The sequence below is a fragment of the Xenopus laevis genome, chromosome 4S (assembly GCF_017654675.1).
Source record: "Xenopus laevis strain J_2021 chromosome 4S, Xenopus_laevis_v10.1, whole genome shotgun sequence".
NCBI classification, from domain to species: domain Eukaryota; kingdom Metazoa; phylum Chordata; class Amphibia; order Anura; family Pipidae; genus Xenopus; species Xenopus laevis.
In genome coordinates this window covers 108,925,689-108,950,947 of record NC_054378.1, presented here as the reverse complement: position 1 = coordinate 108,950,947, position 25,259 = coordinate 108,925,689, and the positions used below count along the sequence as shown (strand labels likewise).

The 25,259-nt window shown below is 40.6% G+C and overlaps 1 protein-coding gene across 3 annotated transcripts in view; it reads right to left on the bottom strand.

Moving 5' to 3' along the window:
• Nucleotides 1-17,968: 17,968 nt before the first annotated feature.
• The window catches only part of lrrn1.S (uncharacterized protein MGC68797), a 12,711-nt gene continuing 5,420 nt past the window's right edge, over nucleotides 17,969-25,259 (bottom strand). For 2 of the 3 annotated variants that reach the window (XM_041591256.1, XM_018259508.2), the window contains exon 2: nucleotides 18,015-20,951. In XM_041591256.1, coding sequence (XP_041447190.1) covers nucleotides 18,699-20,855 — 2,157 coding nt within the window. In that variant the 5' untranslated portion in view covers nucleotides 20,856-20,951 and the 3' untranslated portion in view covers nucleotides 18,015-18,698. 3 annotated transcript variants of the gene reach the window in all.

The following is a 25,259-nucleotide window of genomic DNA, read 5'->3' as shown; positions in this document are numbered from 1 at the left end:
TTTGCAGCATGATTAACCCACTCAAATACGAGTGCCCTAATAAACATTCTTGACTTTGCTTTTATGTGATTGCTTTATGAAACTGAAGTGCAGAGTACTCATCTAGATCTGAAAAGGCCTGTACTATATTAGCCGACAATACTTCACTCATCATCTATATACCATACAGCAGGAATGCCCATACGTTACTAATGTAAGGTCTACTTTTAGTGATGTTGTCCTATTATGATCTACATCCATAAAAGCATTGTTAGCATTCTGTTCCATGGAAAATATTACTTCAATATTATATTGATTTTTGAGAGAATTTATATTGGTATATTTAACAAACAACTGTTTCTTATGTAATCTTAACATAATAAATATCTGAATGAAAAGCATGAAACAGGAGGGTGATTTAGACAAGCTGTTTGTTGACAGTGTCTTGAGATCTACTGATCACCAACTAAAGGTCTACTGGTAGATCCCCATCTGCCTTTTGGGCATCCCTGCATTACATCATAGGCTCCCCAACCAACTGTAAGATTGTCCCAATATAGGGGAACAAGATCTTAGGATAGGAGGACCCGCCCATCTTCATCAGGGAATAATGAAGAGAGGCGGAGTCTCTTGAAACATGTTACAAGTTAGGAGCAGTAAGCGTCTTCTCCCTGGATATTTCTACTGCTTTTACTTTTATCCACTTTTGGAGTAGATATTTGTTGTTACTATTTATACAACATTAAAAGCTTTAATGTACGATGTTATCTCCTATTGTTTTCTCACACTGACTGAATGGGTTGCCATTGCTGAAACACTGAGGGATCAAATTGTATTTTGGAAAGCGACTCTCAACATTATGCTTGTGAGTATATAAGCAGGAGGGGGAGCGCTGTGGTGGACCCTTACTTGATATTACATATTACTCACATTCTGTCACGATCGGCACCCTAAATCCAGAACAAGTACTAGGCTCCTTGGTCTCGGCTCAGCTTCTGCCTGTAGCAGCCACCTTTCACTTTGGGAGGAGCCCTTCACCAATCGGATGCCGCCAGGTCTTATTAAGAGAGTAACCTAGCAAGAGTTCTGGACCAGCAAAGGGGCACGATTGTTTACCAAGGATTTTGGACGGCAGGCCAACAACTCAGGAGGAACAGCGGAATAGCGTGGTCAGACAGGCCGGGTCTGTACAGGCAGAGTTCACAGGATAGTCAGACAGGCTAGGATCAGGATTGGAGAGTTCAGAGTAATCAGGCAGGCAAGGATCAGGACTGGAGAGTTTGGAATAGTCAGGCAGGTAGGCAATGGCCAATACCAGTATAACAAGCAGGATTCACAACCAAACGAGTTAGACCTAACAATGGGCAACTACTAAAAAGCCAAAATCCCCTTAAATACCGTTGTGCGCGGCGTACTCCATATAGAAGCTGGCGCAGAAGGAGCAAGGAACCACGCGGTGGGCATCCCTGTCAGAAGCACGGTGGGCTTCCCCACCGGCCACTAGACCACCAAGGTAAGCTGTCATTACACATTCCCTACTAAGTGGTAACAGGATTTTGAAAGCTTGCAACTATACCATTGGTGATACACTATGGGAGTTTTCCCTTGTGCGCTCTCTTTTTCTTTTTAAACATTTTCTGGTTGGTGTGTATGAAGCTGAGGATTCTGCCTCCATTTGGATTTGAGTTCAGCGAGAAACCTTTTTTTCTTTTATTAGTGTAAATTAATGTTGACTAGAACTAGAACTAGAAACAAGAAAACAGCAGAAAAAAATGTAAAAAAATGATGTAGCTGTAAAATATAAAGGATATTTAAGCCACCAAGGAAATCCATGACCCCAGCCTAAGGCTGACTTCTAATATCTGTTTTACAACAGGGAGTACATTATTTTTTATACTACGTAAGTCATTTATTCAAGCACCATTTATAAGGATATATTGTAAAGATACCTATAGCTCTTTGTCTTGCAAAGCCATAAAGTATCTTATTGACCATGCAAGCACAGATACAGGTTTATATATGCTGAACATAATCCGAACTGTCCACGGTTCTTTTATCTATCTCAGGGATCTAAGTGAATGCTAAGGATTTTTTCTTCTAGAACACACCATCCATTAATCATCTTCACAACATCAGATGAAGATAAATTAACACTTACTTTAGTAATGTAGCTGAGAACCCATAGCCGTGCCCGAGATTAATTCATCTCACCGGGTGATTCTGTTCGATGTATAAGCCCAGAGGAACAGGGACTGGAAAATCCTAAGGGGTAAGTGTCTCTCCCAGAATGCTCTGTGAATAGGGTTGCCAACTTTTCTGTAAACAAATACCTATCCTATATATTTATCTTTTTTCCCCTATTAATAACATTGGGATCAACCATCATTTTTACCGGCCAGGCCAGTAAAATACTGGCCAGGTGGCAACCCTATCTGTGAACAATGTTAGATGTGGAGAATAACAGTGGCTGTGTTCACTCAGGCTGAAGAAGCCAATACTGGTGCTGGTTTTAATGATTTATTAATAGAAAAATTTGAAGAGGGCTGTGAGTGAGCTAACTGATCAGGAAGTAGGAAACAGGGAGTGGGGGGCTAGCTTGTACAGCTTGAGAAAGCTGAGAAGAAAAGAATCTCAGTTAAATAATGTAATTTGTAAGAAATAATTTGCCCTAATACGGAATTGGGTAATATGAAGGAGCATGCTTCCTAAATATGCACACTGCCAAAGGACCAATTAGTACTGGTTGCAAAGGAAAATTTAATTTGTCTGTTGTATACGTTCGGTACAACTGAAGCTTTGTAGAAAAAAAACCCTGCTATGAGTGAAACACAGGCAAATTCCTGCTTTATTTAACCCTGCATGTCACTGTTTATATCTTTGGAAAATGTATTTACACTTCTCCTTAGAAGCCTATTTGTTTTTTTAAAACCTACCGGTATGGGACCCGTTATCCAGAAACAGGTTATCTAGAAAGCTCCAAATTACATTAAGGCCTTCTCCCACAGACTCCATTTTATCCAAATAATACAAATATTTCAAAATGATTTCCTTTTTCTCTGTAATAATAAAACAGTAGCTTGTACTTGATCGCAACTAAGATATAATTGACTATTGGGTTTATTTAATGTTTACATGATATTCTAGTAGACTGAAGGTATTTATGGATTTAAGATTCGTTAACCCCAGGTCTCGAGCATTCTGGATGACAGATCGCATACCTGTATAAGAAAGCCCTCCTGGCAATGGGCTGTGTATGTGAAATATATATGGATATCTAGTTCTGCTGTGGCGTATCCAGCACATGACGGGGGCTGGAAAATGTTATGAATCTCTCATGTCAGTGAGAATTCGATGAAAAGTAGGTGTTATAACTTTTGATAACAGAACATTGTGTGCTGAAGGGACAGAACCCTTTTGCGGAAAAGGTATATATGCTCTGTCGCCTGTTGCTATAACAAAAAATAGTGATTAAAATAAGATACATAATTAAATCTAAACTAAGTTGTGGGTTATGAATCTGGTTCCAAGGCTCTGTCTGTCTATCTATCAAACATAAAAGGATAGGACATTCTGAGTTATATGCTTGAATGATGAAGTTTATATTATACATTTGTGTTACATAATACAATGAATTAAAGTATCCTTTACCCCCACCATTAACCGTTGTCCATTTAAAGTACAGCCCAATAGCCAGAGAATTCACCAGCCACTTCCAGATGGCAGCACTGCCAATCACACTGGTGTCATAGCAAGATGGGGATGATTAGAGAAAAGCTAGAGGCAACTTTACAGTTTTAACTATGCCCATATCAAGGTGGATGCCTGGCACTTTAGCTACCTAGGCAGGGCCAATTTATATGAGCGGTGCCAGCGAGACCAGCATCTGACGCTTTACGTGCACTCTCTTAAATACCAGAGCACCCAGTGCTCCTTAGGATGCGGCAGGGCGGCATGCCGCCCCTAAAATCTTGCCGCCCTAGGCCCAGGCCTTTGTGGCTTTGCCACTAATCTGGGCCTGTACCTAGGTACAGGTATGGGACCTGTTATCCAGAATGCTCGGGATCTGGGGTTTTCCAGATGATGGTTTTTTCCATAATTTGGATTTTCGTACCTTAAGTCTGCTAGAAAATCATGTAAACATTAAATAAACCCAATTGGCTGGTTTTGCTTCCAATAAAGATTAAATTATATATCAGTTGGGATCAATTACAAGCTACTGTTTTATTATTATGGAGAAAAAAACTGGATTATTTGATTATAATGGAGTCTATGGGAGACAACATTTCTGTAATTCAGGGCTTTCTAGATAATGGATCCCATAGCCCCTAAAGACTAATCCTTCACACCAACCCCAACATCGGGAGATGCCCGGTTCACCTTTTCAGGCAACATAGCAGAGTGGCAATTACAGAAAGTGGCAGTTGCTGCTCTGAAGAGGCGAAAGTGAAGAGAAACATTTCTCTTTGAAAAATTTTAGGTAAAATAATGGAAATTATGTAAGTGACATAACTAAGTACAAGCAATGTCATTTTCAAGTCTATTGGCCACTGCTTCCGGCACTTTCTTTTCAGGAGTCATGGTCAAAGTAACATGAACGGGAAATCGGGTGAAGAGGGCAAAGGTATAAAATTGTCAAAAACACATTCAAATCCCAACTCACTTGTATAGACTTTTGGAGACTTGTATGGAGAATTCACCCATTGATGCACATAGGCTGGGAACCCATGAATAAAGAAATGGACATAGTTTCCTGTAAGAAAATTAAATTATTGAAGAACACCAAGAACTAATAACGCTTGGATTCATTTTATTTTTATTTATTTATAATTTATGTGCTCTATGCTGAGAACCCACATGAATAAGAGGGTTGCGGTGTTGCCAGTGTATGTAGCCAAGCACATAACATATAACAATATATGATTCCCAAGTGCCAAACCATAAAGTGTCACAAGGCTATTTTATTCCAGTCTGCTCCATAGTTCAGATACGTAATCTGCAGTCTCAGACAGAAGAGAAGTAATAATTCAGGATGTGAAAAGAAATAGTTCTGTTACAAATTAAAGTAAAGAAAAATAACGGGATAGTTTACTCTGCTAGGCACAAACATTGGTAGGGAATCCTAAACCTAAACTAGCACAATGCTCCTTATCTGGTGCTTAGGATGCAAAGCTTGGAATGGTTCGGCCAATGGGAGCCCAGTACTTGTCGTGCCCTTTGCTTGCTCTGGAATTCTGGTGAATACTTTGGCATTGTGATGCACTACATACCCATAATAACACTTGTTCCCATAGTGTGGGAATGGACTCCACTAGGGTGGCTCAGATAAGTGGCTGAGGGTGCCCAGCCTAAAACTTAGTTTGGGTGAAATTTGGGGAGAATGGATTTTTGTTCAGAAGTCCAACTTCAATGTCAGTTATGGATAGATTTGGGATTAAAATGTATTTTTGGGACTGTGGTCAAATAGCTAACACAGCAGTGTTTCCAAACACTATACAGTCAAAATTATCCAGGCAGGTATAGGATCTCGTATCCAGAAATCCTTATCCAGAATTCTTCACATTACATAAAGGCCACCTCTCATAATTCTATTTTTCTTAAAGGGGACCCGTCACACAAAAAAAATATTCAAAATCCTATTCTATCACATTAGTCAAGCAAAATGAACTTTAATTACACTGTATAAATTATTTGAATTGTGTTTCCTTCAGTCTGGGAATTCATAATCATAGCAAGCAGGCAAAGTGGGACATGAATTTATACTACTGAGTGCTGTTATATCTACCAGGGAGCTCAGTGGCGTAACTAGATATTACTGGGCCCCACAGCAAATTATTTTTCAGCCCCCAAAATGTCTAGAGATTGACCTGTTTGACCAATATTTATTGAAATTGTATATGAATTAGGTCCTCGTGGGGCCCCTATACTGCCTGGGCCCCCCTGCAACCGCTGGGTCTGCTTCCTCTGTAGTTACGCCCCTGAGGGAGCTGTTATCTGGTTACCTTCCTATTGTTCTGCTCCAACTTGCAGTGCAGCAGTAAAGAGTGACTGAAGTTTGTCAGAGCACAAGACACATGACTGGCGGCACCTGGGAAACTGACAATATGTCTAGCCCCATGTCAGATTTCAATTTCAAAATATAAAAAAATCCATTTGCTCTTTTGAAAAACAGATTTCAGTGCAGAAGTTTGCTGGAGCAGCACTATTGCGTTTTGGAAAAAAAAAATGTTTTCTTATGGCAGTTTCCCTTTAATATCCCGGCTGCAGGATCTTATTGCGTTTATTATGGCTTAAAAGAGGGGTGTTGACTAAATGTTGGATCTAAAAGAATGTGGGGAAGCAGGGGTCAAACCAACAGTATTCCAAAAACCTCTGAATTAGACTGTCCCAGCCTAAAGGTGGCCTTAGGTTTGGATTTGTGCTGTCCATAGGGTTTTGTAAGTTTTTTTGCCTATATGCTCAGAGCCCAGTGGTTTATGTTTGCATGCCAGACTGATAGAAGAATAGGAGAGGGCTGAACTCGGAGCATTATAAAGCTGGTTTCCAGGCATCTCTGACCATAACAACCTGGTAGCATTTTCAATTTTAGTTTGAAGAGAGACTGTCAGAAAATGAAGCCAAATATATAAAGAAAACAAAATCAGGAAAATATGACTGTTTATGCCATTTTAAGATAATCTTTCCCTTTAACCCATTATTATAATTTATAATGATTAATAGCAAAAGAAAATCTAATTTTTTTATCATTTTTAATGACATTTACCTCTATTTCCCCCACAATACAAGAAAATGAATCATGCTGTCAATCTCTGATGAACAGAAACTGCCCAACTGCTTTCCAATCACTGATTCACGCTGATATTAATTATGTTATTAATTATGAAACCAGTCAGGACAGTCACAGTGATACAATAAAGGCAGAATATCTATCCACACAAGAAAAACAGCAAAAGTTCTAAATACAAACACCACAAACGGCCGTGGGGTCCCTCCTTCATCTTCTTCCCCGGCACAGACAGTACAACCAATATTAAATCATGTAGCCATAGGTTGATATGAAATTATTTTTGGCTGTTAGAGTTTACTACCTACTGACTTTTATCCTGCATATTTTACCTTGAAGGCTTATAATTAATATCCCTATTCAGTGCTTTATACGGGTTGTTCACCTTTGAGTTAATTTTTAGTATGATGACTAGTGATGGGCGAATTTCCTGCGAAATTTGCAAAACAACAAAAAATTCGCAAAACACCGCCGGCATCTTGTTTTTGACGCCATCGTCCGTTTTTTGACACGGGCGTCCAGTTTTTTCTAATTCGCGGGCGCATTTTCACAGCAGTTTTGCAAATTTATTTGCGGCGGCGAATCACGGGAATTCGCCGCAAATTCGCACCTGGCGAATAAATTCACCCATAATGATGACGAGGGTGATATTCTGAGACCATCTGCAATTGGCTTTCATTTTTTATTATTTATGTTTTTTGAGTTATTTAGCCTTCAGCAATTTGGGGGTCCAAATTACCCCAACCATGCATTGATTTGAACAAGAGGCTAAATATGAATAGTAGAGGCCTGAATAGAAAGAGGAGTAACACAAAGTTGCAATATCAATAAATGTGTAGCCTTACAGAGCATTTGTATTTTAGATGGAGTCAACTGGGGCTCATTCATAAACACTGGGCAAATTTGCACCTGGGCAGTAACCCATAGCAACCAATCAGTAATAAGATTTTATAAGCCAGCTGTAAATTGAACACTGGAAGCAAGAATCTGATTGGTTGCCATGGGTTACTGCCCAGGTGCAAATTTGCCCAGTGTTTATAAATAGCCCTCAGTGACCCCCCCCATTCGAGAAATGGAAACTATAAGAGAGAAAATAATGAAAGAATAAAATTAGCCCTTTTATAGTATACCAAAAGTTAAAGGTGAACCACCTCTTTAATATTATAATATTACATAGAACATCTCCGAGTGTATGAGCATTGGGTTGCCCTGCCTGCACCCCTGGGAGTGACAAAAGGGTAACTTCTTGCACCCTTTTGCAATTGCTGAAGACAAACCAAACCAGAGAGCTAGTTAAAAAAAACATAATAAAAGAAAAAAAGAAAAAAAGAAGCTCAATTGCTCAATTCCAATTTAAAGGTGCGCTACCTGTTTTCATTTTGAGCTGTCTGGGTTAATTATATGTCCTTGCCAATTTCTCATTTTCTCCTTCTGTCCCTCAAGCATCAAAAATGAAATTCTAATCTTTATGTTATTGCTGCGTGCGAGTGTAGCCCATCGGCGATAGGTTAGAACTAACGATTATAGCCTGAGTGAGAAATGATGATCTTACATGGTGGCCATGGGGAAATTTGATAGGGATAAAAGCAGTGATTAACCATGCAGCAGCCCATGGGATTGTTTAAGGCTTTTGTTGCAATTCTCTGGTTTTCTTGCTGCTAAAATAATGGGCTGGGAGAGTCTTTAGCTCTCCCAGGCATGGGAGTGTGTCAGTGTCCAAAATGGTTTAAAAACGTTCTTCCCATCGAGTTGCTTAACTGCATTCCAATTGATTTCCTTTTCAATTCTATCCTCTGATTGGTCGATTAAAAAAAGAAGGCGTGGCTTCACAAAAAAGGGGCAAAGGCAACCTATATAAAGATGATCTTGTGGAGCGGTCCTCATGGTTCGCAGGTGGTCGAGGGGAGAGGGTCGTCTTCGGAATCCCACTCACCCACTCTGTTGTTATTTATAAAACTTATAAACTTATATTATAACTATATATATATATATATATATATATATATATATATATATATATATATATACACACACACTCACAATTTCACAATTTGGAATAAAATATTCGCAGACCAGCACTTCCCTTGTGAAATAAGTGTCTTTTTATTATTATACACACATTATAGTGCTCCAATGTTTCAGTCCCTCTTGGGACCTTTTTCAAGGAGCACTGTAAATGAATTGGAATTGGCCGTACACCCCTGAAATCGCTTGATTAGAGTGTGGATACGGAAGATATATCATTATATATATATTGTCGCAACGTTAAGGGGCAGATTTACTAAGCTCGAGTGAATTTTCGAAGTTAAAAAAAGTTCAAATTTTGAATTAATTTTTTGGACACTTCGACCTTCGAAAAGGATACTACGACTTTGAATTTACTTCGACTTCGATTCGAAGTAAAAATCATTCGAATATTCGACCATTCGATAATCGAAGTATTGTCTCTTTAAAAAAAACTTCGACTTCAACCTTCGCCAAATTAAAGCTATCGAAGTGCAATGTTCGCCTATGGGGACCTTCCACAGCACTTTTCTACGTTTTTTTGATCGAATAGAAAACCTTCGATCGATTGCTAAAAATCGTTCGAATCGTTCGTTTCCAACTATTTAATCGTTCGATCGAACGATTTCTATTCCATCATTCGATCGATCGAATATGCTAAAAATTGAAAAGGATTTCAATTCGAGGGTCGAGTTTCGAAGTTTTTTAACTTCGAAATTCTACCCTTAGTAAATCTGCTCCTAAATGTATAAAGATTACAGATTAATCGGAGGTATGCCCCTGGCTAGGTGTTCAACAGGTGGGGCTTAATGCTTCTTAATTCTTTAAAGGAAAACTATACCCCTCAAACAATGTAGGTCTCTATAAAGATACATTGCTTAAAACAGCTCATGCGTAAAACCCTGCTTCATGTAAACAAACCATTTTCATAATAATATACTTTTTTAGTAGTATGTGCCATTGGGTAATCATAAATAGAAAATTGCCATTTTAAAAAATATGGGCCACCCCCTGGGATTGTACGATTCACTGTGCAAACAAACTTACCAACAAACTATACATGTGAGGTCACATGAGCCAATTAACAGACAGAGTTCTGTCTTTTGCTTCCACACTTCTTCCTGTTACAGTTAGAGCTGCAGTATTTCTGGTCAGGTGATCTCTGAGGCAGCACACAGACCATCACAAAACGGTGGTTCAAGATAAGAGATGTATATATATATATATCGGTATGACAAGATTCTTTAATATGCCACTTCATTTGATATTAACGATCTGTTGCTTAAGTATTCATTTTGGAGGTATAGTTTTCCTTTAAGGCCGCCCGCTGCAGAAATCTGATGCAGGGGTAGGGTTGCCACCTGGCCAGTATTTTACCGGCCTGGCCGGTACAAATGATGGCTGATCCCAATGTTATTAATAGGGAATAAAGATAAATTTATAGGAAGGCCGGTATTTTTTTCCAAAAAAGGTGGCAACCCTATGCAGGGGCTGGCTGGGAAGTCATGTATTGAGCAGTTATTAACAGTTGTTATTGTTCTGATTAATATAATAGAATAAAATAGAAGCTGTGGCCATTCTCCATCATGTATGTGTTCAGTGTCCTTTTATTATGGTTCATGTTAAGGTAAATAAAATGCTGGCTACAACTACCATGTATTTCTGTGTTCTCTGTGTTTTTTAACGTTCCGTGCAAACAAAACATGTCTCCGTATTGGGGGATGGTTGCCTGACTGGGTAGCCCATCTTATCACATGGCAATGTAACGCTCGCAGCCTGTGGCTAGAAGAGATGAGCTGGCTTTGGAATGAGACCAGATTTCCCTGGAGCAGGATGGATGGATGGGGGTGTGAGCTGAGGTTGGTCCTGACACAAATGTGCACTGAGCAGCAAAGGAACAGAAATAGGAATTGTTCTGCTTGATGCCTATGGAGCTGCACACAGGGGATTAATGACAGATACTGGTGGATACTGCTTCTCTCTCTAACACAGACTTCAATGTGAGAGGTAAACAGGCCTCATGTACAGACACAATCCAAAATGTGTCAAAAAAGAGAAAAGGGAAAAAAACCAAGACAATAATAGTGTAGCGTTCTGGAATCACGCCTCCTTGTGCTTACATTCACACATTTATCAGTGCTAGTAACCCCACCTCGACCTTTTTAGGTGCCAAGTGTACTTATAACACCATCAATCTTCAAATGGTTCCCTTGGACAACAAAGGTGTGCGGAAAAACGTTTTATAAATACTTTAATAAAATACGTATTACACATGTTTTCGGTTTTAAAATCACTTTTAAAATTAAAGCGGCTCGTGCGATCTGAAATCCCTGCAGTGCGTGGTGTGGTGTCCACGGTGGACACCACACCAGATTAACCAGATTAACCAGATTAACTAAAGACCCTTATCCAGAAAACCATATAAAAATAATTTTCTAATTCTAAATCTTGTCCCTTTAGCCCATTACCTACCATGCTGCATAAGGCTTCCTGGCCCTGTTACAGGTGTTTATCTTTGGGTGTTCAATGGCTATTGTGTAAATAAATTTGTTATTAAGCAGGAAAGAAACATAATGTTTCCTAAATTCAGAATCAACCAGTATATTGTCCCTTTTAAGCATGGTGCCGTGCAGTGTTAGGCTTATTGGGCCAGGAAATTTTCTTTTAGAAGCACTTGAATAGCGTACTAGTGCCTAGCATGTAAATAAATGGATCATTAAGCAGCTAAGAAGGTGCCAAGAAGAGATCTGAAAATGCAGTTTGACAAGCAAGAGCCGAGCATGGAATCTGACATTTGGAGCAGCCCCTAAACACAACTCCAACTGACTGGTATCCAACGCCACAACCTGAGCTTGGCATGTATGCAGGTCTGGACTGAGAATCAAAACAGACCCTGGCATTTCAGGTACCCAGAGGCCCCAACAGGCCACACAGAGGCGAAAACACCCCTCCACCAGCCCACTAAATAGTGACTGTCTTACAGCAGCCCCTCTGGCATTTGCCAGAACCCACAGATTGCCAGTCCGGGCCTGCATGTATGCATCAAATACTTATTATATACAAGCATGGGATCCATTATCTGGAAACCTGTTATCCAGAAAGTTCCTAATTATGGGATGACTGGTGCCAATAGACTTTATTTCATCAAAAACGATTTCCTTTTTCTTTGTAATAATAAAACAGTAACTTGTACTTGATGCCAATTAATATATAATTCATCCTTATTGGAAGCAAAACCAGCCTAATGGGTTTATTTAATGTTTACATGATTTTCAAGTAGGGTAAGAGCACACGCTAAGATTCGGTGACATTTAGTCACCCTGCAACAAATCTCCTGTTCTTTGGGCAACTAATCTCCCAAAAAGCCTTCACGCCAACTAGAATCTAAATCACCGGCAGGATGACACTCGGAGCACTTCATTTTCCTCATGAGGAAACTTTGGGCGACTTCGGAAAACGAAGCGATCCGAGTGCCATCCTGCCGGTGATTTAGATTCTAGCTGGCGTCGTCCGAAGAAGAGGCGATTTGTCGCCGGGGCGACTAATCTCCCCGAATCTTTGCATGTGTCTCTGTCCTTAAGAAATGAAGATCCATATCATGGAAAGGCATTATCCGGAAAAACCCAGGTCCCAAGCATTCTGGATAACAGGTCCCATACCTTGCTGATTTATTAAATAGAAACTCAGTCTGAAAACAAAAAGCCTGAATGCTGCAGGGGCAGAGACACGTGAAGATTCAGGGAGATTAGTAAGCGGGCCACAAATCGCCTCTTCTTCGGGGCTGACTCTAAGAGACACTTGGGTGCAAATTGTGTTTTGTATTTATTTTCATCTCATTTCAGTGTCATTCTGAATGCGCTGTACTCATGTGACAATAAATCAATAGGCTCCTATGTTTCAGCTTACACAGACCTTCATGCTATACTGCAGTGCACTGTGGAGGTTAAAGGAGTGGTTCACCTTTAAGTTAACTTTTAGTATGGCTCATTCTCAGCAACTTTTACAATGGTCTTAATGTTTTGTATAGTTTTTGAATTATTTGCTTTCTTCTTCTGACTCTTTCCAGCTTTCAAATGGGGATCACTGACCCCATCTAAAAACAAATGCTCTGTAAAGCTAGCAATTTATAGTTATTGAGTCTTTTTATTACCCGTCTTTCTATTCAGTCCCTCTCCTGTTCATATTAAAGTCTCTTATTCAGATCAGTGCTAGTCTACATCATACTAAAAGTTAACTCAAAGATGAGCAGCCTCTTACGCTTTAGCCCCTTAAAGTGTCTGTACTGCCAACTCCTTCTCCTCAACCCTGATAAAACATAACAGGAGAATAAAATAGACACTGTAGGTTTTAATAGAATTTCTGAACAATAAAAAAACTGCAGGTTGGTCAATTCCTGACTGTTCCTTGAAGCCCATTCCTGCAGGACTGACCTCTGGAGAAGTCCTTAGGCTTCTGATCACATACATTTGCTTGATGAAATCAATCACTAAAGCCTGTCTAAGCAGCTCTTCTTTGAATATGGCTTTATCACAAAAGGAATTGATTATGTGTAAGTGGATGTGGCGGTGGCGTGAGTGTGAGTAAATCAGGAGGCTCCATGACCCGCAGCAGATGAATGAGGAGCACAAACGCAGCCCCAGCCTTCACACTCTATTGATGGATGAGATTTTTACCTTCCCAGCTTATGGTCTGTACAGACTCTGTAGGGAAATAACAAACAGACAAAAACGACTAAGGGCTGAACATTTCCAGCTGAACAATACTGTAAACAAAGATAAATGTCATGGCAGAGGCAATAGATTTTCCTGTATTGATCGGCACTTTCATAGGATTGTCCCTTTATTCTCAGGCGTATAAAGGCTGCCAGCTGAATAGCCACAAAAGGCCTTAGGGGATCTGGCCAAGACTTACTCAGCAGGAACACCATGAATTGCTGTGGCTGCTTTCAACTGGAGCTTTCACAGTTCCGCTGGAAATGGCGGCTTCATGACTCCAATATACACAGCAAATTGTCTATATAACACACATCCTAGGGAATGATACATCTCCTGTTGTACAATATAAACATATTAGAAGCCGCTGAGAACTTCCAAGGCAACATAAAGGCCTTCAGCTTTTATGAGACTTCCATAACGATACTTATATTTTACAGCAAGGGTTCAATGAGTCAAGTGACCAATTATGACATCACTAAGCACTGAGTATATGGATATATTGTATACATTAGACATAGCTTGTGTATTCTAGTTCTTTCAGAGAAAAAAAAAATTAAAGATGCTTATACATGGCCCAATGAAAGACACCAATTTGGCTCATCCAAAGCTTATCAGCTCATGGGGCCCAACTAGGGTTGCTACCTGGCCGGTATTTTACCAGCCTGGCAGGCAAAAATTATGATTGATCCCAATGTTATTAATAGGGAAAAAAGATAAATATATAGGAAGGCTGGTATTTTTTGCCAGAAAAGGTGGCACCCTAGGCCCAACCTGACTTATACCTGTTTTAGATATCTATAGGCGAATTGATGTGCTCCTCTTTCACTGGGTTTCCATAGAGCCGCTGTATGATCCCACACACCAATGATCCTGTGTGTTGGTTGTGCCCAAACCGGACATAGATCTGCTCATCTGGTGACCTTGCCAAACGTTCCGTTGTGTTGCAAGTTAATGGTGCTCATGGCTGTATCAGTGTTGCACCGTGTTTCGGTGTGAAAATTCAAAATAAATAGACGCCAGGGACCTGGGTTTAACGCCCAAATATAGGTTCTCCTCCTGAGTGTTCCTGAGTGCTCTACAATTCAATACTAACTGATTCAAGGATTTTGACCTTCTTGTGTTGTTCCTGACTACACTGACTACAAAGCCTGCCTTTGACAATGCCTGGCTTTCTACCTTGATCTGTTTAATCCCTTTGGTACCATGAACTGGACTTTTATCTGCTAATTCGTATAGCAGTTTCCTCCTTGGTCCCACTAACCCTACAAGTGCTGTCAGGTCTTGAAAGTGACCAGGTTAAGTAAATTAAATACATAGGGGATTTGCCATAACATACATAATATACAGAAAGAAGACCATGGGGGAAATTCACTAAAGGGCGAAGTGACTAACGTTAGCGAATAAACATTAACGTTGGCGTAAATTCGCTAGCGAAGGAGATAGACTCTAACGCTACTTCCTACTCTAACACCAGGCGAATTTTCGCTCTGTCGAATGGAAGTAACTACGCAAATTCACTAAGATACGGATGTTACTGAACGTTACCTGTTGCGCCAAACTTGCCTTTCGCCAGCTCAGACCAGGCGAAGTGCAATAGAGTAGAAAAGAGTTCCTCAAAAGAAAGTTGAACATTTTTCTAAGTCCCAAAAAACGCTGGCGTCTTTTACTTTTTACAGGGTGATAGGCTGAAAAAGATTGTACATTTCTTTTTGGGTTCCCTCCTTCCCCACTACATTTCCTAAAATATGGCATCTAAACTATACAGTGGGTTCCCTGGCCTTGTGTAGTGTAATAGTTACTGCAACATATATGTCCATTGTACCTTAAATTCACGCCGTATGCTAATTAGGCATCGCTAGCGTAACTTCGAACGGCTGAGCATATTATCGCTAGCGCAACTTCGCAAGTGTTCGGAACTTCGGATTTTCGTGAATTAGCGTTGTCCTGGCGAATCTACGCCTGGCAAAGTGTTGCAATGTCAGCAAAGCCGTCGCTGGCGCAATTTCGGGGGTAAGTAAATTTGCCCCCATGTGTTTCCAACCTGGGGACATCTGGGCCAAAGGGTTTTTTTTATCCAGGACAAAGTACAGAGTGCAGCCAGTCCAATAATGGTCATTTATTACTGCAATTAGAATGTGCATGCAATGTTTTTTTACCCACAAGGCAACTGGACTTCATTTGGGCTGCAAACATAAACTACTGTTTTATGTCTGGCTTTCATTGTGAAATCAAGCCTTGTCCCCACTATTATGCAACTGCCTTTAAAATACAGGTATGTTATCCAGAAAGCTCGGGACCTGGGGGTTTTCCCAGATTTGGATCTTCATACCTTATAGCCACTAAAAAAAATCATGTAAATATTAAATAAACCGAATAATAAGGATTAATTATATCTGTTAAAGGAAATCACTTTAAAAAATTGGATTATTTAATTGTAATGGAGTCTTTGGGGGATAAACATTCAGTAATTCTGAACTTTCTGGATAACAGGTTTCTGGGTAGCAGATCCCATACCCGTACCCAGTAAACAACATTGTAGAGAACTGTAAGAACAACATTTAAGGTTTAGGATTTGGTATAACTGCAGCTGAATCAGCAAATTGTGAAAAACAGGGTTTATTTTTATATATAGAAAACAGCATTTTGTACAGAATAAAGTGACACTATGTCCTGTATCAATACTCAGTATTAGGTTTCATTCTGCATCGGGTGAGTGATAGGCTATTGGCTAACGTGTGTATATCATCAGCAGGATTGATTGACATTGTGCTTTGATAAGGAAGGTGACATGCGGTGACAATTACGTGGCTTTGTTCCTCAGTGTGGGGCGCCGTACTAACCTGAGGAGGGTTGACATGCGCTAACGGTGAAAGTGGCGCCTGACGTCAGGGTGATAAGTGATCTCTTCCTGAGGTCTTTATGCACCTAGTAATGCCATTAAATAAAAGAAAGACTAAGAAAACCTAATATACAATGAGACATTCAGCAGCAGCAACCGCTCATCTCTCACATGGGTTTTGGGGGTCACTGGGATGATAAACAGTTTTACAGGAATCTCCCATAGCCAAGGCCAGAGAGAAAGTATTGCTAACACAGCTTTCCTAGGAAGCTTTAGTTTTTACTACAAAATAAGATTCAAGCTACTGTTTCCCATCAGTCCGTAAATTCCGGAGAAGAAGTTGATACAACAATACAGTCAGTTCACTTGTTCGGCAGGGGAGCTTCCGGCACAGTCCGGGGAGGGTCCATACTTTGCAGATATTCCCTCTGAAACTGCCCGTCCCCACCATCACAACAAGTGTTCACGTTATGGGCTGCCATGTCTTTTCGTAGCAGCCCTTTCTTAAGAAAGACTTTTTAGGTACTAGAGGAGAACCATTTCTGAAACAAGGAGAAAAAAACTCACCCCCCGAGTAAAGCTGCGATACGCTATACTAAATAAATCAAAATAATCCAGTCCAAAGTATCACGCTGCTATCAAACAGCATAGTCCAAAAAATATATATATATATATTAATAATAATAAGCACCTCAGCTCCGAAATATACACTGTCTGGACAAACCATGGCATTAATATGTCCCATAATATACACTGTAATTTGTATGCGGCAAGTATGCTCATTGACAAATTTTCATAGCCAATATGTCTGACTCTACTGACCTTCAGAAAGTTCATATTGCTGCTGGAAAGGCTGCGGCATGCATTATCCATACTGTAGAATCACAGAATTGTCCGTCGTGGCATTATTCAAGCGAGCGGTACTTAAATGCAAGCGACTCAACGAAAGGCAAAACTTGCCCGTCAATTATTAATACCCTAAAATGGTACCGTGACCTTTCCAGATGGAGAGTTAGAATCAGGTCCGGACTGAGAATTAAAATAAGCCCTGGCATGTCAGGTACACAGAGGACCAGTCAGCCCACATAGAGGCCCAAACATCCCCCACCAGCCTACTAAATACTGACTTTCTATGGGACCTTATAGCAGCCCCTCTGGCATTTGCCAGAACCCACAGATTGCCAGTCCGGGCCTGGTTAGAATATAAATGTGTGAATGGCCTGTACCTCTTACAGCTTCCCTGTATTCTAGTTTATTGGGCCCCTCTTTGGAGGAAAACTCTTGCAATTGGCTATGAGCACCTGTTTGTTGTTAAAGGGGTTGTTCACCTTCCAAACACTTTTTTTCAGTTGAGTTGTTTTCAGATTGTTCACCAGAAATAAAGATTTTTTTTTTCAATTGCTTTCCTTCTGATATTTTTTACAGTTTTCCCAAAATGTAAGTTTAAATTTGATAGATTACTCAGTGGCATCTGTGGAATATCAGCGACTATTGTATCCATTCTAACCGCTGCCTTTAATAAAACTCAGGAATTCTGCACAGCAGGGACAAAGATAAGAAATGGATAAAACTAAATGTATCAATATAGAACAGTTACAGAGTCAGCGACCCCCTCCCAGAGCTGCTTTAGAAGGTGAAAAATGAAATGTGTAATTGGTAAAAAGTCTTTATTTCTGGTGAACTATTTGAAGCCAACTGAACTGAAAAAAAGTGTTTGAAGGCGAACAATCCCTTTAAGCCACTTCGAAGTTAAGGAAAATTACACTTTAATCATTAAGACTCCAGGGTAGGTAGCTTAATCGAGAACCAACAGCAAACGTGGTACCCATGTAATGCTAATAAGGCCACCACAGCAGGTTCTGTGACCTCTAAAAAAACTCTTAGCTTGTTGTTCCTTGTCCTAATATGATTAAAGAACTTCTCAGTCACTTGAAATAACCAGGCTTGGGCGAATTTGACCCATTTCATTTCGTCAAAAATTCGCCGCAGGTGAAATGTTGCCGACGTCCATATTAAAGTCTAAAAATTATTGACGCGCGACGCCATACAAGTCTATGGCCGTCATTTCTGAGGCAAAACGAGGCAAAAAAATTCGCCCATCCCTAGAGATAACCTTATATTGAACAGTAGGGGGTTACATTTAGAAGGGACCAACGGATAGTTAATTACCGGTCCTACTTTGCCCAGACAGTGTATATAGCTATATATATAAAACAAAAGTACATCAATTCAAATAAAAGGGAAACAGTAGAAGAGAAGTAGACTGGGATAAAGAGGAAAAGTGACATAAGGTTAAAAAAATAAAATAAAAGGAAAAGAAGTTCTTCTGAAAGGTGTTCATCAGTCTTTGTGCTCTGTTGTTGGGTTTCCAATGTGAGAGTTACCACATGTAATAGCTCCGGGATGTGTCCACCTGGGAAGCTTTCGCCTCTGCAGTCCCCTCTTTCTCCTTTTCGCTGTCTCCTTCCCACAGGCTTATGAGAGGAGGATAGAGCTCGTTGAGTGGAATGGATGAGGTTTTTTGCATATACTTCTTCAAAGAGTGGCGATAGTTTTTTCTCTGGAACCTTTTGGCGGCATAAACAGAAACGGAGGCAAAACTTATCAGGGCAAATAGGGAACCCATGACGGCAGCCAGGGCAGCACTGGTTTCCTGATCAGTAACAGTCATTGAGTAGGACGTGCCTTTGGTAGTGACGTTGATGCAAGCACGCTGAGCTTGTTGGTGCAGCCCAGACACCGTCAGGCACACTTCATATTCAGTGGCTGGCTGAAGATGGGTGAGATTGTACTCATGGACATCTGCCGGCACACGTGCTGTATAAGTGATATGTGGGTTATCAATCTTCATGGTGGCTGATGACCACTTAAGGTTAGAAGCTAAAACACTTGAACTAACCTTCCATGATACCAAGACTGAACTGGATTCTGCTTGTTGAACATAAAGTCTAAGAGCTTGGGTGCCATCTAACAAGGTTCCATTTACTTTCAGCATGGCCACCTTTGTATCGGCGCCTTCAGAATTCTGTGCCACACATGTGTAACGTCCAGAATCCTCAACCTGCACATTAAAGATCTGCAAACTGCCCTCTCCACTTAGGCGGTACTTGTCAGAAAGAGTTTCCGTTGTCACTTTATGCCCCAAAGGAGTCACCCAGTATATTTCTGGTTCAGGCTCTGCCATTGCCCTGCAGTCTAGTGAAATTGTCATCCCTATATCCAGGCTGAGATGACTGGGAAATGTATCTTGGGATATCATGGGCAGACACTGCTCTCCTGCAGGGTCTTGAGCTAACGCTTCCTTTACAGGCTGCCCACGGTATTCAGGAGGTAAAGCACAGAACATAGACAGAGGCTCCATGAAACGGATGCTGGTTTGGTTAGAACCCATCCAGTGCAGGACACAGTCACATCGTAGTGGGTTGCTGTGAATACTGATCTCACGCAGGTTTGGGAGGGATTCAACAGTCCCACGATACACAGAGTTCAGTGCATTGTTATTTAGCATTAGGCTCTCAAGGGTAGGCACATTCCTAAAAGCGGATCGGTGGATATAAGAGAGCTTGGGGTTATTTGTAGCCTCCAATTTAGTTAGTTCAGGGAGATTTTCCAGTGCATAGTGATCTACAGACACCAGCTCTGCCATGTTATTGATACCAAGTTCTTTTAATTTCAGCATGTTCTTAAAGTCACCTTCCTGGATCTTGCGAATAGGGTTCTTATTGAGGTCCAAAAATTTTAGATTGGGCACTTTTTGCAGAGCAAGCTGGGGAACTTTGCCAAGTTTGTTATCATAGAATGAGAGACTCTCCAGGTTATCCAAACCCAGCAATGCATTTCCTGGGATGTCACTTAGGTACATTCCCGCTAGCACCAAGCTTCTTAAGTTAACAAGCGGTTGGAAGTTGAAGTCTAGGATCCCAATTACTGGATTCTCTCCAATCATCAAAATTTCAAGGTTGGGGGTGGATTCAAACCAGCGGCTGTCAATTATACGTAACTTATTAGAGTTTAGGTGCAGCCTGAGTAGATTACGCAGTCCAGAGAAGGCACTAGGAGAGATGGAATTAAGCTGGTTGTGATTAATGTAGAGTTCCTGCAGGTTAGTCAAGTCCTGTAGACAATAGTCAGTCATTTCAAAAATCTGATTCTCCTCCAAATGCAAAGTAGTCAGCTGGCTAAGATTTGACAAGCCCACATCTTGGATGGAGGTGAAGTTATTCTGGGACAAGTCGAGCTCTGTTAGATTGACCAGTCTTTGCAGTTCTCCGTTGGTCTTACCAATGTTATTGCTTTGCAAGAGAAGCACCTGTGTATCCAAAGAGAGATTTTCTGGGATCTTTGTTAAACGTAGGTCATTGCAATCCACTGTTGTGGCTTCACGGTATGTAGACTGAGGGGTAAACCATGGACGGATCTCACAAACACAGAGCTGGGGGCAATCATTAGTTGGAGCTGAGGAGTCAGTTAATGAGCTAGTAAGAAGTCCAAGCACCAGCTGACAGGCAGTCAAGACAAGGACACTAATCCGAGCCATTTCCGTGCCGAGTCCAGACACAAATGGTGGATCTTGAAAGTAGTTGAGGTTCTCTCCTGCCTAGATATGATTCAGTCATACAATGATCTGCAGCACCTGCAATGGGACATAAATATAATTATTAGCTCCAGGAATGGAAAACACATACAAGCTTATTAAGAAACAAGACACTAAGCAAAATTACAGTCAAACGAAACGGTTTACTTTTGTTTGTATTGTCTATATGTTTATTTCTAGTTACAGTAATACTTGTATAGAAAAGGGGAATAGACTATAAATACATTAATATGTGCAGTAGTTAGAAGTGCCATGTTTTAAGAAAACTCTGTACAATTAAGAGGACGGGTAACAGACATAAACATGAGGTTAATAAGTGCTGCTATTCTCAATGGTTAGGAAATTGGCCTCCTATTGGGTTGTTTCTCCAAAAAGTTGGATTTTACTTTAGCTTTCAACTTATATAGGAATTTAGGAATGGAATATGCAACCCACAGTCCACACCTTCCAAAATTTACCTTCATTTTTTTTAAAAGTTGATTATTGATCCCCCTTCCCCACCACTGATATAGAGCTCCAGCGTTATATAAACGACACTTGCCCTAGTATCATATTCATTTACATTCTCCTGACCGTCATGCACATTCTAAAGGTGGCCATAGACGTAACAATTACTATCTTTCTTGGAAAAGATCGAACGTTTGGCCGTATGGCTGAACGATCGGATTACGATACGCCAAGGGGCTCCGACGGGTTGGTCGGTTAAAAATCAAACCTTCCCGATCTATATCGTGGCCAGATATCGATCGGGAAGACCCGTCGGAAGCCCCCATGCACTGGCGGTTAAGCTGTCAAATTGGTCTAAACGACCGATATCGGCAGCTTTATCTGCCCGTGTATGGCCACCTTAATTCTACCTGTATCTGACGATTCAGCACTAACAATGGCCGATGTTTGGGTGCCTTCAAAGGCACCCGATCAAAATTTTCCGTCCAGCCCGATCGACGAGCCAACTGATATCCAAGTCTTCTGCCGATATCTGTTGGCTCTTTTTCCACCAAACACACCAAACATCGGACGAAAATTAGTTTCGTTTGATATTATCTGTGCGTCTATGGCCACCTTTACCCTTAGAATCTTAGGTTTGATGCCCACATACAAACCTCTCAAACATTATGCTATGTAGTTATACATAGTACACCATAACTGTGGCAGCAGAGCACCCATTTCTGTTACTAAGTATGTCAACTAAAAGCATTTTGCTTATAATGTGCCTTAGCCCCAGGGATGAATTAAGTCATTATTATAACACTTCTGTATCCCACCAGGATTCTGTAAAATCCACCATCTGTGCCAAGACTTGGAAACGGGGTTACAGGTGTTCGACCACTTTGGCCAAAAAATTGGGGCTCAAACCATTATTTATTGAATTCAATGTGACTTGATGAACATATCAGCTGAAAAGCCATGCTTGGAATAAGAAGCATGTCCAATCTCATGCAACAAGTCCTATGCAGTTGCAGAACAATGAGACACAATTGGGAACAATATGGAGATTTGATTTGCCTTGTGATCGAGAGCAATGCAGCAAAGCAGCACCTCTTGCAGTTCGAACATGAACAGTATGAAAGCATGCCATTCCAATAGAAATAAATGAAAAACTCATATTAGAATTCACATTGAAAATGCAACTACAGTGGAAGGCCCATTTGAAGTTTTTTAGGGGACCAGTAAAATGTAGGAAATTGTGAAATTAGGGAAATGCATTATGCATTATATATATATTGGTGGGACCACAAAAAATACTGCAAAACTGGGAAAACTTCCAATCAGGGTATGTAATATTGAGGTATGACTGTATGTAGGAAGCCGAAATCCATCTTTGTTAATGCCCCATAAACATTTCAGCAGCTGCATGCACAGAGTCTTGCTGACACAAACATACAGAAAATAATTCATCAACGTCTATCATAATGATCTCTTCAATACTTCCCGAAAAATCATCGCTCACTGGTTTATAGATTGTATTCATATCAGACACACACACACAGACAGAAACATCACAAAGATCACTTCTACTGCAATCTCTTCCACAAGTCTCCGCATATTCTAGTTCCCTAATCAAAGCCACAGCGTAACAAAAAGCACTACTAGTTTTTAGACCGGAGCTGGAGTCGGACAATACCAACCCTCGTGCACACTGGCTACACCCATGTAAACCTAGAACCCTATTCAGCCACCTCCCGGGCTATTCATACACAAATAAGGTGACAGCTGTGACTAGCACATGGTGGTGACATCAGACAGCCGAGGCCATAGAAGAAAATCGAATTGATATTATATTAACCTTGCCGCCTTATACACTTAACAACTTTATTTTCCAGTCTCCGGATTTGCATGGATATTAAGCACAAAGGAGGCTTTGCATGCAGGAGGAGGAGGCTGGGAAACTGGGCAAATGTATTTATACAGACTTCTGAAGTGCAGACGGGGCGCAGATTTTCACACTAATGCATTGCAGAGAAAATCTCCTTTGCTGACAGAGGGATTTCAGCACAGAGCAATGCAGGCTGGGAAAGGGCAGAGAAAGCAGACCATGGGCAGACTGCAGCATTTGGAACAAGGGGTCTTGATCGATATCTTTATCAAGGCTTTATGAATAATTTGTATAGCTTTAGTACAATATGACTGGGTACATAGCTAGAATCAGAGCCAGAATTCCATCATTTAGTCACTTGGGTCATTGTTCCACTGGTGCTTGTGAAGGATATTTCATTGTATCTTGGCATAGGAATTAGGATACATCATGTACCTAAATAACAGAAATAAGGGTAGAAAGGCAGAATATACTATTTCCGTAAACTTTCATATACCAGAAGCCTAAAAGTGAAACCCTACTTGTAAAGACCATTTTATTTCCTTTTTTTTAATAAAGTAGTAGGAAAACCTGAGACCCTCCACCCTACACCATGAAGTTTGCTTTTGGGAGCTGTAGAGAACCACAGATGGGTAATGGAATTCCGAGAGTTGTAGTTCTTTAGTGGCTAGGGCACTACGGGCTGGAGATCCCAGATCTGTCCAATTGTCCCTTTCTTAAAATCTTCAATATAGTGTTTTGTACATACTGTATAACTATCTGCATTATTGTGAAACTAGAGGAGGTCGATTGTTGGCTAAAAGGGACAACAGAAAGGGACAGCATGTGGCAAAGGGCAACAGGCAAGGGCACCAATGGGGACAGACGGCTGCAATTATGAAAGTGCAATTAAACTCTTGGTCCTATTAAAAAAGTGCAGCAACCATGAGCTCATACACTTTAGGTAGATGGCTTATTTAGCATAGAGTTGTTGTCCTTGAGCTTTAAATGGACATGCAACAAATTAAAGGATCTCTGCACTGTGATATTTTTTTCCCGTTATTCTGGGCAGTTTACTGTGCCCACGCCTGTATAAGCTCAGTTATATCATTATATCTGCAGTTTAAGTATATCTTTACCATAAAACTATGCATCTGTGAGTTTTTAGAGATGCATGCTGGTCTGTGAGCTAGAGATGGAGCTAACCACTGTGTTTGTGAGGCACAGATGGAACTATCTGCAGGCAAGTCTAAAGTAGACAGACTTAGCTGCAATAATGTGTATGTATGAAATAGTAGATACAGACTGTATGTGTGTGACAAATGGAGCTACCTGCAGATGCTGTGTGTAAGTTAGAGATGGAGCTACTACAGACCGTATATGTGTGACAGATGGAGATACATGCAGATGCTGTGTGTAAGTAAGAGATGGAGCTACTACACACTCTATGTGTATGACAGATGGAGCTACCTGCAGATGCTGTGTGTAAGTGAGATTGGAGCTACTACAGACCGTATGTGTGTGACAGATGGAGCTACCTGCTGATGCTGTGTGTGACTGTGTGAGTGAGAGATAGAGCTACTACAGACCGTATGTATGTGACAGATGGAGATGCTGTGTGTCGGCAAAACCTCCATAAATAACAGATGGAGCTACATGAGTGCACATATTAAAGGAGATTTATAGTTTATGACCTAAAGTACCATGTCTAACAGGTTTTGACCAGCAACCAGTCTCTCTCCAGGGCTGCAATAGAACAGTGCCAGGGACTGATCTCTGCTGTAGATAAAACATTGATGTGTGTAACAGAATACTTTTTAATGCAGTATTTCCCAGAAATGGCAGCCTGCTTGTGTTAGTAAGCTGGATGAGCTCTACATCATATACGTATATATATATATATCTAGATATTGTAATAGAAAGTCCTTTAAATGATGAGGAAATTGCATAATGAAACTTGCTGTGGCTCCTGAACTGGTTCATGTTGTACATTGTAGAACTGACACTGTGACCATGTTGTTAGGGGTTGCTACAAGCAGGGGCCATAGCAA